The sequence below is a fragment of the Ostrea edulis genome, chromosome 2, assembly GCF_947568905.1.
Source record: "Ostrea edulis chromosome 2, xbOstEdul1.1, whole genome shotgun sequence".
Lineage (NCBI taxonomy): Eukaryota > Metazoa > Mollusca > Bivalvia > Ostreida > Ostreidae > Ostrea > Ostrea edulis.
The window spans coordinates 91,655,327-91,670,005 of NC_079165.1; the positions used below are offsets into that span (position 1 = coordinate 91,655,327).

The 14,679-nt window shown below is 37.8% G+C and overlaps 1 protein-coding gene across 1 annotated transcript in view; it reads left to right on the top strand.

The window, feature by feature from the left end:
- LOC125680666 (uncharacterized) overlaps positions 1–14,679 on the top strand; it is a 29,061-nt gene extending 14,382 nt beyond the window's left edge. Inside the window, exons 30-54 of the mRNA XM_048920365.2 lie at positions 17–237; positions 355–460; positions 545–661; positions 758–896; positions 1,018–1,195; positions 1,282–1,555; positions 3,097–3,283; positions 3,379–3,596; positions 3,857–4,101; positions 4,249–4,402; positions 5,004–5,191; positions 5,300–5,443; positions 6,945–7,116; positions 7,295–7,427; positions 8,805–8,926; positions 9,839–9,978; positions 10,363–10,510; positions 10,641–10,844; positions 11,051–11,260; positions 11,385–12,161; positions 12,243–12,455; positions 12,547–12,642; positions 12,733–13,058; positions 13,219–13,429; positions 13,781–14,679. Of these exons, the coding sequence (XP_048776322.2) occupies positions 17–237; positions 355–460; positions 545–661; positions 758–896; positions 1,018–1,195; positions 1,282–1,555; positions 3,097–3,283; positions 3,379–3,596; positions 3,857–4,101; positions 4,249–4,402; positions 5,004–5,191; positions 5,300–5,443; positions 6,945–7,116; positions 7,295–7,427; positions 8,805–8,926; positions 9,839–9,978; positions 10,363–10,510; positions 10,641–10,844; positions 11,051–11,260; positions 11,385–12,161; positions 12,243–12,455; positions 12,547–12,642; positions 12,733–13,058; positions 13,219–13,429; positions 13,781–14,070 (5,213 nt within the window). The 3' untranslated portion in view covers positions 14,071–14,679. The remainder of the gene's footprint in view (positions 1–16; positions 238–354; positions 461–544; positions 662–757; positions 897–1,017; positions 1,196–1,281; positions 1,556–3,096; positions 3,284–3,378; positions 3,597–3,856; positions 4,102–4,248; positions 4,403–5,003; positions 5,192–5,299; positions 5,444–6,944; positions 7,117–7,294; positions 7,428–8,804; positions 8,927–9,838; positions 9,979–10,362; positions 10,511–10,640; positions 10,845–11,050; positions 11,261–11,384; positions 12,162–12,242; positions 12,456–12,546; positions 12,643–12,732; positions 13,059–13,218; positions 13,430–13,780) is intronic.

Genomic DNA, 14,679 nt, shown 5'->3' on the forward strand with positions numbered 1-14,679 from the left:
CGTGGTTGGTTTTCAGCACAAGAGTATGTTAATGTTGTTTTTGGTGAGAGTGAGTATCTGGTACATGGTAAAACCTACATGATATGTATCCATGCTGATGAAGAGAATGTAACCAATGAACTGTGGACAAACCTTCTGCCTGAGCTAAGTGTCTGTACTGACGGGATAATTGTGGATCTCACAAGCCCTACTACTGATGCCGTGTGGCTCGGAATTGTCCAGAATACAAAATATCAGGTAGGCACACAATTAGTTCTTCACTGTGACGATCCATTCTCAGACACCTAAAATGAGATAAGAGAATATACTATTTTACAACTTTGGTAAGTGGAAATTAAGCCAATCCATTTGCAGGTGGATTCTTCTGACTTTTATGTGAACTGGAAATCATTTGTGGATATTGAGGAACTTGGAATCGGGAGACATCATACAGGGATCAGTTATTATGAAGTTAATATTGGTAAGTTCATTATATTGGATCACAAAGTCAAATGTTTAATACGTATGATATAAAGACAGCTAAAACAATACCATTCCATTGTAGGGTCCACTGATGGAGGAAATGACGTGGTGGATACTACGAACGTCGGGGTGGTTAACCACGCCCACTTTGGATCCCTAACCTTACATTCGGGCCATAAATATTACGCAACCGTCACAGGTAATTGTACAATTAAAGTAAAAAAAAAAAGAATAAAACGCGTTCATCATTTGAATTTGAAAGTGGATTTTCCTAAACTAACTACGTGATTTGCAGGCTATGACTTTGTCGGAAGGAAGGCTAGTAAAACCTCTGACTTTGTTATTGTCGATTTTACCCCTCCTACAAACACAGATGAACCAATAAAACTAAGGACAGGTCGACACATTACATCCACAACTGAAGTATCTGTTTGGTAAGTTTTCCCAATGCAAATTACATTTACAGCACCTATGACATTCATTAATCTCTCTTTTTTCCCCCCTCTATTAGATTACAAGTAAATAGATCAACTTTTTCAATTCTATTTTCTATAGTTGGTCAAATATTTTTGATGATAAAGAAAGTGGAATTGATTACTACTTGTGGTCCGTGGGTTCAATGCCTGGATACAGTGACTTGATGGGGTTTACAAAAGTCAGTGACGTTTGTGTGACAAATAGTCCCTCCACATTGAGTATGACAGAAGGACATGCTTATTACATCAATGTTAGGGTAAGTAGTGTTGTTTATATTTTCGATTACAAGCAATAAGTAATTGAAATATAGTTGAAATAAATCTTATTTCGTGAATTGTGCAGGCATATAACAAAGCTGGTCTCTCTACCACGATAACGTCATGGGCGTTTGTAGTGGAATCATCGCCGCCAGTAGCTGGTCACGTGTTTGATGGCGAGAAATCAGGAACGTCAGAGCAGAGAGATCTGGATTTTCAAACACATCTGAATTACATTTCTGCTTACTGGGAGGGATTCTATGATCCACAGTCCACTATCAAGGGATATTACATCAGCGTGGGAACGTGTCCTCTTTGTCAGAATATACTACAACATCAGCCAGTTGGAATTGTCAATGGTAAATTTGAAATTTACGTCATCCACAAATTGAATCAACAGTGGTTCTTGTCACACTTTCACAAAATGACAAAGAAATTGGGCCATGAACTATCAAAAACGGTCATAAGTTTGACTTAAAATTTACCCTTTCATTCTATAAGCAATAACACTAACCAAATATCAGTACGCTTATATGCCCTTCCCTATATACATATGCCCTTTCCTATATATGCATTATACTTTCCATTATTGTGCACGCATGACCTCCGAACATGTGATAACAGTATTTATATAAAAATATTTCAGAAATGCTGAAATAACATTGTAATGGTGTCCTAGCGCTGAAACTCAATAATAGGATGGAGTCACCATTAATTATTTAATGATACGTAACAAATATCGTTTCGCAGAAGCCTGCTTGTTGGGGTGCTTGACTTCGTGACCAGTTCAAATCTCGATCCCGGCGCCGCGTCTAAAACGTAATACATACATGTATTGCTTTGCCTAGCGCTGGGCATTAGAAGTGAAAGTCACGAGTCTTTTGGATGAAAAGTGAAGATAACGAACGGTGATAGATCTCATAATTCCTATAAAGGTGAAGATAACGAAAAGTGTGGTCAATCTCATAACCCCTATTAGGAATACAAAATAGAGAGTTGGGCAAACACGGATCCCTGGATATACCAGAGGTGGGACCAAGTACCTATGACGAATAAGCATAATTGATAAAGATTTTTGTCAAAGCCTATGACACCACATAAGGATCGATCTACTTTAAAATTTGTAAACCAGTTTATATCAAGGGAATAGAATAAAATGTTGTTTATACATGTAACCGCTTTTTCAAAATAATTCCAATCGGAGTTGGGTCAAAGAAAAATCGCACTATTTTGGTTATTTCATGAGAATTCTTCTTAAGATATATTTGTCTGATACATCTTTATTTCTAATTGACATGTTTCTTGAAGGTTTTAGTCGTAGATTAAAGTTATATATTAAAAAATAACTGTTATGATATTCCTAGATATATTTATTTAAGAAATTAGAATGTCTGAGTCTTTTAGGCATGTTTTACTAGATATTCACATCATGCATCAAATCACGGCAAAAGTTGGACTCTAAAATCTCTTATTTGCAAACAAAACACCTGTAAAATGAAGAAGATTCATAAAAATAATTTAGAGCTTGTATCACGCTTTCGATGGTGAAATCATACCTCATTATGAGCCATGGCATAAAAGTTTGGTGTAGTGAGTTACCTAAATGCAATTCACTATCAAGTTTTAAAAATGAAATTTACAGGAATAAATTAATAAAAAATGACACGAAATAAAAATTGAAAAAGATACTGGATAACAATTTCTATTACGAAAAAAGAAAATCCTATCTGAAAATCTACATTCGACGATATAATGCACACAATTACGACCCAATTCTGATATGATGGGGATTTTGATGGATCTGGACTGTTTCTTTCAAAACAATAACAAATAAGTTCCAGTTACATTTGTACATATATCAATACACAGTACATATAACCACCACTCCACTTTGTTATAGAATACCGTCTCTCTGGAGTTGATTTCACCATTGGGATAAAGTATTTCACTTCAGTGACGGCCTGTAACACGGCAGATTTATGCACTACCGTGACGTCAGATGGGGTAATCATAGACAACAGCCCGCCTACTCCAGGGAAAGTGAGAGACGGAGCAGGGACGACAGACTTGGAATACCAGTCCTCCAAGTAAAATATATGTAGAACTTTAAATGCATCATGTGGAATGGATTAGAATTTTTTTTTCATGTGATTAAAACCATTTCTCTTTTCGTTCCTTTCAGATCGCACTTATCTGCATCATGGTACGGCTTTTCAGACCCGCAGTCAGGATTGGGGAATTTTGTGTGGAAGGCGGGAACTGCTCCAGGTGGAGATGATATATTCAATGTGACATTTCAGCACATTCACCTGAATGTCTACGCTCGCAGCCTACCTCTTCCTGGAGATCTACCGACCGGAAAAAGGATTTACGTCACTGTTGGTTGCTACAATAATGCTGGTAATTACATTCAATACTGTTACATGAATCATGAAGTTCAACGATATGCAGTGAAAGAAAATGACATTTTGACGACTGTCATTTTTAAATCTTGTTTTAGCATATATTTACATGTACTCTCAAATTCAATTTTAATTTTATTGTCAAAATCGATGTCTGTTGATTGATTAAGGTAAGCTTTTTGCACATAAATCAAAAGAAATAAAGGTATAAAAGAGTTGTTATGGGGATAATTTCTTTACCACAATCTTTCAACACAGGATTGTACGTGGAAACTTCATCCAACGGTTTTAGGGTCGACGAAACAGGGCCTGTAATCGTGTTAGGTCCTTCATTTCCCGGGGATTTTGTGACGTATGATGCTGGAACTGACCAGTACTACCAGGTCCACAGGACCACGCTCAGGGTGGAGTGGCAGGTTACAGATTCAGAGTCCCACATCGAGCGGCAGTACCTCACCATTAAGTCGCACGTTGGGGGCGAATTTAGCAGTACGCCTACACAGGTTACTAAAAATATTCCTGTTTGTGTAATTATGGCAATCTAAATCACGAAATGTTTGTCAGATAAAATTAATCCGATAATGGAAAGGGTATTGTGAATAAGTTATGAAGAATCTGGCACGTAAATGTAGATATTTCATTTGTTACAGATTAATGGCATCGTGCGGGACTACACGTTCAGTAACCTGAATCTCCATGATGGGGTGGAATATTTCGTCACGTTGATCAGCTGTAACGGGGCGGGGCTATGTACAAACGCCACCTCCAGGCCTCTCTTAGTGGATAGCACACCCCCAAATAGAGGTCGTTATGTAATTCCACTCTTCATTTTATGTTTTATGATACTTTCATGTTAAATACTCGAGTCTGTCTGATTGACTGAAGAACGGTTTGAAAAAATATGGTTTCCTGTGTGAGTAAAATCCGCACCTTCCAGGGTGATAGTATCTAGCAACAAGAACCATCGCTGAAAACGGGGATACTATAAAAGATCAATTATCATATGTGTCAATTTGATGCACGACGGTTCGCCGTTGGTTTTTAAGAAAAATTGCGTTTAAACGTTTGAAATAGATGCTGTGTGTAGCGCGTTACATCGACACATTGAATTAAATCAACTGATTTAAAAGGTACACAGGAACCAGTAATCTTGTCTGTAATGGTTCGGGCCTATACCATACCACCCCTAATAAAAACACGAGGAATGAAACAAATTTTACTCAAAACTTCGATTCAAAATAACTCTAAAATTCGATTTTTATTATTGCCCATTCAAAGTTCTTTCTGATCGATTATATAAAAATAATCCTCATCGGCGCGTATAACTCACGGTACTTGATAGTTTGATGAATACAGTATGAAACTATTTGGAGGCCAAGTCTATCAATTCGCTTTTAATTTCTAGGAATGTTCGCCATCCAGACTGACCATGCCGCGAATCTGTCACGTCATGTCAATGATCACATGACATGGACCTACAAGAAGACGGTGTCAGTACAGCTTGCCTGGATTGGCTTTGACGATAGTCACTCGAATATCCGCCATTACAGCATCAACATAGGGTCCGGGTTCTTTTCATCGGACCTGAATCAGGTGTGTCAAATCCAATCAATTGAATGTACATATATGATAAGCAGCGGAATTTATGACCTCAAAGTCAAGGAGGTGTGTGTTTAAATACTTGATTTTTCCTTTATTTAGGATCCTGGAACCCCCTTTATTATATCCCACAATGACACTGGTATCAAGAAAGGTAACGAGGGGATCGTGCAAACCAGTACCCTCCCAACCCAGAGCCTGACCCGACACAGCTATATTTTCATCCACATGTGGGCCGAAAACATGGTATCATTCAAATTACGTTATTTCATTATTTACATGTGCAGGTGGTAATTTAAGCGTGTATGACCGGTCGGCAGGGGATGCTCAGTCCTCCTAGGCACCTGTTCCCACCTCTGGTATGTCCAGGGGTCTGCGTTTACCAAACTCTTTATTTTGCATTCCTTGTAGGAGTTATGGATTGATCATTATTGTTCGTTATCTTCGCATTTTTATTTCCATGGATTCTTTTATGTTTTAGTCAAGTATAATTTTCATTCGAGTGTGACGTGACTAAGATTTATTCCTAGCTGCAAACCTGATGATGCCCTGTTAACTCTGTCATGATACATGTAAATCAATACAACGGCTGTGCCCAGTTGTTACAGTATTAGTTTTATAGTTCTTAACGACATGTTTTAATTACAAAGAAAAATTTGATATTTAAACCAGATAAAGAAAGGCACATATCCGTTGTATTTTAAATATTAATATGTTATCAACCTGAAACTACATTGTATCTCATGAAAAGGGGAAAACAATGAACAGTAATCAATCTTATAAATCCTATAAAGAATACAAACTTTAGAATTGGACAAACACGGACCCCTGGATATACCAGAGGTGGGATCAAGTCCCTAAGAGCAGTAAGCATTCCCTGTCGACCGACTACACCAGCTGTGCGCCCTATATCTTGGGTAAACGGTGCAATCCGTAGTCAAAATCATTGTATATAGAACTGCTTAACAATAGGTATGAAACACGTCAGACAGCATTTGATCCAATGGTAGGTTGTATTGGCAAACTAAATCGTTCTAACGACCATAGATTTTGCGAAATGCTGACTTTAAACGATTGTTGAAACTCGTAGAACTATGATTCCCGTTAGCACTTTATACAAATATGGTTGAGTGAATAGGCACTTTCTGAAATTTTGAGTTTACGCAAATTATCACGCGTTCAAGAGATGCTTTACTGAAAGTATCAAAAAACTTTTTTAACAGTTATTCATATCAAAATTTTAAGATATCGACGGAAGAAAGTTTCGACTTCACCTTGTTGGAGACGAGATATCTGATCGGAGTTTCCCTTTGTCCATATATTCATTTCTAAGTCTTAGCAAGATCAAGTTCTTTATGAGGACCACTAGCATATTTTAGAATAGAGCTTACTCAAATAAATGCATAAAGAGGAGTCAAGTTCAAACATGGACTACGGCCTGTTCCACTTTGAATATAGGATAGAAAAACTAATCATCTCCAGTGAATGACAGCTTTTGTATGGAGTCATTTTAATTGAAAAGTGTTTATGATTGATTGATTATGGTTTTACGCTGTTTTGGCAATATTCCAGCCATTTTACGAAACCGAAAATAGGATTTTGCAACAACAATAAACAGCGACAGCAACACAAATTAAAGTCAAATTTAGAAAGGTCTACATTTTTCTTTAGATTTCTTGATAACAGTTCTGCATCTTAACTCAATTTAATAACCCATGGACTATTTTTTAAAAATTCCTTTCAACAGGCAGGTCTGAAAAGTGCCATCATTCATTTCAAATTTAAAAAAGAGGCGGGTGGTCCGCTCCAGTTGGTACGGCGCTGTGAGCCCTACACTTGTGAGGGCTATTGTATCTGCGCCCCCCAGGACGAACGATGCGCCATCACCACTCCCGTTACATGCGTCAATGACACAGAAAGTAAGATCAATCCCTTCTCATATGTTTTTCAATTTCATCATTATATCATCATGAAACACGTGAATGGTCTTTAAACACCTACTGAAAAAGTACAATCCCTGTTATTTGTCTGAAAATTTATGAAACATTAAGGATTTTGTATTCTTATGTTGACTTATCAAACATGTTCTTTTATAAGCTGACTCAAATAGTGTTGTCATGGTAAAGGACCACCTTGGTTTTGGATCCAATGACGTAGATTATACACCGTCAGACACCGTGTTACAAGGTTCATGGGTGATCACTCTTGTACAAGGCTACAAACCGGTCTGGTAAACGGATTTTATAATTATCATTTATACAAGGAGTTCAACATAGATGTACTTGAAATAGCATGTTATTGTGTTTTACAGAAAATATGTCATTGGTTAGAAATCTGGTAGAAACTTCATGATAACCAAAGACATTTTGGAAATGGGGTTTACAGTCAACACTCTGTATCTGCCCTATGATCAATAACTACAAACATCTTCTCGAAAAGATTTCTAGATGTTTCTTTTCGAAAACATACTGACCTCGTGTTCTATGGGTTAATATTTCAATATCATATAATCAGAGGTAGATGCTGTTTTCAAGTTGTAATATTGTTGCCTTAACAATAATGAACATCACTTGTTACTAACAGTACGTTACTTAATGCAACAAAATGAAACTCTATCAGTGCTCTCACTGCTACAGCTCTGAACATTCTGTATAGGTCTGAATCGGTAGTACTTCATCTACAATTGATGACATTTCAATATTATTTAATGTACTTTATCTACAATTGATGACGTCCCAATATTATTTAATGTACTTTATCTACAATTGATGACGTCTCAATTTTATTTAATGTACTTCACGCACAATTTGTGACGTTTCAATATTATTTAATGTACTTCACGCACAATTGGTGACGTCTCAACCTGAGTGTGAAATTCTCACAGGGACGTAAACAAACACGCAAATAAGCAAACAGTGACGTAGATACGGCAAACTCTCATAAGGTCTCGTGTACTACCAATCGGATCACGCGCTCGTCTTTTTCTGTAACAGGTAAGAAGATTCGGACGTGGATCGGCGCAAGAATTGCATCAAATCGATGCATTTCTTCGCCGGAAGTGAGCCTGTGAATGAGGTTAAAAGGCTAGAATTGAATACCTGTGTAATGTATTATTTATAATTTCACCAGACATTCAGTTTTGGTATCATTAACTTCTTATTCACTCTAATACATAAACATATAACTGGAAATTGATAGTATTAGAATACCTTAGATATGTATGATATATAAGATGCATTTAAAAGCTCGCGTTTCATATTGTAACGTACAACTGTGACGTCATAGTTGCATTTGTGTATACATGGTAACAGACTTTGATGGCGTCGATCTACATACGAGGTTCATTTGCGGTTACGGAAATAGCCGGGTAGTTACGATTGGTGTACTACTAACAAACAGTGACGTAGATACGGCAAACTCTCACAAGGTCTCGTGTATTACTAAGAAACAGTGACGTAGATACGGCAAACTCTCACAATGTATCGTGTATTACTAAGAAACAGTGACGTAGATACGGCAAACTCTCAAAAGGTCTCGTGTATTACTAACAAATAGTGACGTAGATACGGCAAACTCTCACATGGTCTCGTGTATTACTAACAAACAGGTATCAGTGGAGTGTTGGGTATACGAGTGGGGATACTCCCGAGGGCGTCTTTGATGCGTCAACAGATCTGGTGTGGCATGACGCAGCATCTATCACCCAAATGACATTCACCACCAACAAAGGTTGGATTTTTTTCTTCAATATCTATAGTGTTGATTGATTGCTTGGGGTGTATCATCCTTTTAAAATGTTCTCTTTACATTACCCATTTCTAATTTGATTATAAAGCACATATAACTTTCAATTGCAAAAATGAAATTCTAGTTCTGTAGTAAAGAAACATAAAAAAAAAAAACTACGATACACTGTATTTCACAATTTTATGATATTGTTACCCAACCAATAACCTCTGTATTCAGAAATACTAGTATTATTGACTGACTCGAAAGATGATCCAGTCATACTTGGAACAGTCGTAGTCAGCGAAGTTCAAGCGTCTCTTAGGTAGTATCTGCAGCGGATCTCGCTTATCTTTTTAGTCTTGGAAATAAAGTTTTAGTGTATATTACCCGTCGCGGTAGCTCAGTGGTAGAGCGCTCGCTTCGTAATTGGGGGGTAGTGAGTTCGAGCCCCGCTCGTGCCGTGACCGCGTCAAACCTAAGACGTAATCAAAGGTAGTGATTGCTCCTTCGCCAAACGCTCGGCATTCAGAAGTGACCATCTTGGATCTTTCGGATAGGATCTTTAAAACGGATATTCAGTGTTGTGACAGGCGATGGTACGACACTGCTACGACCGTAAGCGCTATGCTCAGGTCTAAATTTGTGGTACTTTACCTAAAACTGGTGAGGTCTCTATGTAAAACTTATACGGTACCAATTTTGATGCACCAGATGCGCATTTCGACAAATAATGTCTATTCAGTGATGCTCAACCGAAATGTTTGAAATCCGAAATAACGATGAATTTGCTAGAGCTATTTTAGAAAAAAAACAGAGTTCCAAAAAGTGGAGTCAAATGTGAGTGAAATAATTCTCGACGGGGCGTAAAAAGCAACCAACAAACCATCTGTTTCACATTTTGTGCAATTCCAGGTAAAACTCTAAAACAGGGAAGAAAGTATTCATTCTTTGTTCGGGTATGGTACTCCACAACAGTGTTTGGGGATTTCAAATCTGATGGTGTCATCATCTCCAGTCAGCCTCCTATCACCAGTCTAAACAACGGTGCTACGGTATGTGTTTTAAAAGAATCAAATGGAGATCGTCATTGTCCATTCTTGTGATTTCGCTAAACCAGTCATGTACTTCCACTTTGATTGAAAGCATCACCCATGACAAATGGTTTTAGATAATCATTTTATAACAATTATACACGTCGATCAGTACTAGATGATAATCACAGAGTAATTGTGATATTGTTTACGGAGGTACACATCCCTTTAGGTTCCCTAACTTGTTGTGTGGATAAAGCATACAGGATTTGGAGTTTAAGTTCATCCAGAAGTTTGAATTATAATTGTTTTCCATCGTGGGCGACTGCTTACTACATTTGTATGTTATTATATGTCAGTGTAAGTGCCTGTTGCATTGTTTCTGTCGACAATTGTATGTTCCAGGTAACAGAGGTGCGGCGATATAGTACATTCAAAGATATGGACTTCATCAAATATGGCTCACAGATCACCGTGGACTGGGCCAATAAGTTTGTGGACGCCTCCACTTCCTTGGCAAAATTCCAATTGTATATCAGCACCCAGCCTGGAGGTATGGAAAGCTGCTGTATGAAATTCAATCGTATCTCTGGGTTTTACCATCCATAATGATACATTAATCAAAAAAGTGCTGTGCCTAGAATTTTAAGGCACATATCAAACATATTTGCATTTGATATCAGGTCACAATATCCATTCTGTGGACACCGAACTGAGTCCCTCTGCCACACAATTCAACATCCTCAGTATGGCTGTTCAGAGTGGTGTTCGATATTACAGTAATGTAATAGCTTACACCCATGCCGGGCTGCACCGCACGGAAACCTCGGACGGTTTTATCTTGGACGCCAGTCCACCAATCCAAGGAGTTGTATACGATGGTACAGGTAACAAAAATTCAGTTCGTGCTTCAGTAATAATTTCCTTTCAAATTCTTATGAATCTAGGAACCCCATAATACCACGTTTTCAATTGTCTTTTATTTGTATTTATACTTAAAGTTTTTAGAATGGAAGTTGCAAAAATTAATCCCCGAAGAAAAATCATATAAAACAGTGAACAAACTCAATTGTATATTTATTTATCGTTGCAGGACTAGAGGACTTGCAGTTTCAGGATTCAGACACAACTGTTGCTGCGCGGTGGCACGGATTTATCGATCTGGACTCTGGCATTAAGTGGTACCACTGGTGTGTTGGATCTACTCCTTCAGCGTCTGGCAGCGACGTCTGCGATGTCGTGTCGTGGAGAAACGTGGGTATTCATACCAGAATCAAACTGGATCTCTCAAAAACGCTTCCAAGTAAGTTTTTCTTGGGTAATTTTTGTTATACATTAATTCGTTATTCACTAATGGGACATGTGAATATATAGGTGCAGCATGTCCAGAGAATATGCTTCGCCATAAATGATATTTGTTGTTTTAGAATGTGTCTACAACAAGGTATATGCGTCTGATGTGGTTGGATTTACTTCCGCTGTAGCTGTATCCAATGGTTATTGTTCCGATGTAACGTCACCTACACCACTGTATCTCACAACGTTGGAGAACGACGTGGTTTCTAACGGTGCTTTTAACAAATACATTCGCTATGTTAAATTCGATGATTTAAACACTACAGATATATGTGACGCCGGTAATCAATTTGGTGCAACGGGATGGTCTTTGTCTTCAGATGCATGCGCTGTTGTAGTGGAGTCAAGCTTATCTCAGACTGAAAATTCTTTCTTACACGTGCGAGGTGCCGTTCAGCAAGATGTATCATTAACTGCAGGTTTATACAGACTGACGTTTGTGTCTAGTCATCCACATATCAATCAAGCAAGAACAGCGAACAGGGAAGGATTTGTTTCAATCGGAGATAAAAAACACATATTCATGTTGTATATAAAACCATACCGTCAAGATGGTCACGGTTCTGAATCTGGGAGGTCGATATTATCCTGGCATAATCATACGTTCTATTTTAACATCACTGAAAGTGGAAGTCATGCACTACGAGTGGGTTCAATGAGGCAATACAGTGGGATATACCTCGACGATGTTAGGGTGCAGTTTATAAATACAAGCCAAATTTCTGTTTCGAGTAATGAAACGGTACATGGACATACAACATTTTTACACGAATGGACATCCGTACATGCTGGATGGAGCTTCTTCAATCCAGGACCTAGTCCGATTACACACTACATGTGGGCTATTGGTATGTATACTGTTACTAGTGGCTGAATCTCTCCACTATTTCCTCGTGTGTCGTTACTCTTATTCCATTTGATTGTTGTAGGTTTCTCTCTCGGGGGGATTCAGATACAAAATTTTGAAAGCACTGGCCTTCTTCCATTTGGTTCCAAAAACGATGTGAATCTGGTACATAATGCCTCTGTATATTTCACCGCTATTGCTACTAATGCAGTTGGAAAAACCGCTGTTTCGTATTCGGATAAAATCCTTGTTGATTTAACGCCTCCATTGATAACGGAAGTCAATGATGGACGAGGTAGGTTTCAAACAATTTTGAGATATTTTGTATTCTCTTGAAGAATTTGTAGAAAATATAGCAGCAATAAATGAATACCTTTATCTCCAAGGTTCTGATGAGGATTTCAGTGGAATAAGCACAGTATTTGTAAACTGGAAAGCTGATGACCAGGAGTCGGGAATACGTTCTTGTGAATGGGCAGTCGGTAAAGGTTTATCTTTTTATGAACAGAATATAACATTTCGTTCAACAGTTCTATGAATATACACACGTAGTTTTACTCTGTTTTAACTAGGCTATTCTCCTCAGTCCGTTGACCTGAAGAAATTTAGTATAATGACCACTTACTCGGGATACATTGATGTTAATTTCACGGACACGGAAAACAACACCCTGTACAGCACAGTCCGCTGTGCCAACCGAGCAGGGCTAACCACCTACGCTTACTCGGATGGAATCAAAATATCACAGAATGCACCGAACGCCTCCAACGTTCAAATTAGTCATGTGACCCTCTCACAAACTGTGTACTCACCTTCTGACGGATTCCAGGGAGTTACGGATTCTATCCGATTACACTGGAACGGATTCAGCGATCCGGTAGAACTAAGTTCTCACAGAGTAAGCATTAGCTTTGACCGGCGAGATATTTGGAAGAGAGAGAAATTGTGATAGTGCATCAATTGATTACAGACCAAATGCGTAACATTTGAGGTTTCAAAACTCTTCAAATTGCATTTTCTACATTTTTTTCGATTTCATTTTAACATTTTATTTGCAGATGGAGATCGACTTTGCAGAAATGGCTGATGACTTGTTTACAACCGTGACATTTCCACAGAATCAAACAATTCAATTCATGCACGTGACCGGACTGTCCTTAAAGGATGGAATACAGAAGGTCAAGATCAATGCAAAAAATGCACTTGGAATCTCAAGCGAAAACGTATTTTACAACATTTCACTGCATACTTCGCCTCCAAATGTTAATAGTAAGTATACTGTGCATTGGGAAATTAACACGAATGCTTTAATTTCACCATATCCACGATTTATCCCCCCCTCCCCCCCGCGAAATTAAACTCATAGTAAATGATATATCAGAAAATATTTAAATGCTTTCGTGATCGAAATTTTCAAAGTCTATTTTTCTATAACATGAAATTAAAACCATCGCGATTGTACCTTTGCAACAAATCGTGAAATGTTAGCACCCTTGGAACCAAAGCAACTGGTACAGTTTTTCTTTTGTCCCCGAAAGGGTAATTTCAAGTCTCTGAAATTCGACAAGATTCATACGAAAATTGAAACAAAAAAGTAATCTGAAATCTGTTGATTCATAGGCAGTGTCAACCCAACAGTGACATGGAATCCGACTACATTGAAGTTGAAGGCTTCTTGGTCTGGTGTGTTCACATCGTTGTATTCTATGAGGTTTGAGGTTTCCGCTGGTTTGGCTGAGGGTGGAGCTGAAATTCTACAGTGGGCGGAGACGTTAAACACCGAACTAGAGTTCGAAATGCCCAAAAGTATAACGGACTTTAATGGATATGACATTTTTGTGTACATACGGGCTATTGCTGCAGGAGGACTTTTCGCCGGTGTGAAAGGGAAAGTGACTTTACCGTCATAGTATCTGTTGAATGAATGATGTTTGATATTTATGAATATGCTTATCATATCATCTCCAAAAGGACATTGACATTTCATTTTAATGAATTGTACGTGGATCTTTAATTAGTGTATCTGAACAAAAGTAACCTACATATAGCTACAATAGCAGTCATTCACGTGACCGAATATCCTTAAAACAAAGAAACTTACAACAATTGTTAAATACATTTCACATTTAGATCGTTGCAGTGTAATTTAAACTATGCATCGAATCCTCCATTGTGATTTTAGGATTTATGAGGTTGTTTACTGCTCGTTATCTTCGCCTTTTTTTTTGTATACATGCTTTGTATTCATTATATAGGAATTATGAGATTGTTTACTGCTCGTTATCTTCGCCTTTGTCTTGTACACATGCTTTGGTTATTCAATGCATTGTTATCTATGTGATTAAGTATTTTGGTTTTAAATGAGTACGTTTATTTATCAAAATTCAGACGTGTGAATAGAAAGATTTCTTTGGGCTATATTTGTGAAGATTTCTTCTGTCATACATATGTATCACTACGTGTCTTTCATCTATTGCAAGTTGTTTTTGTTGCCTTAATAAATATTTTCAGAATTGCCA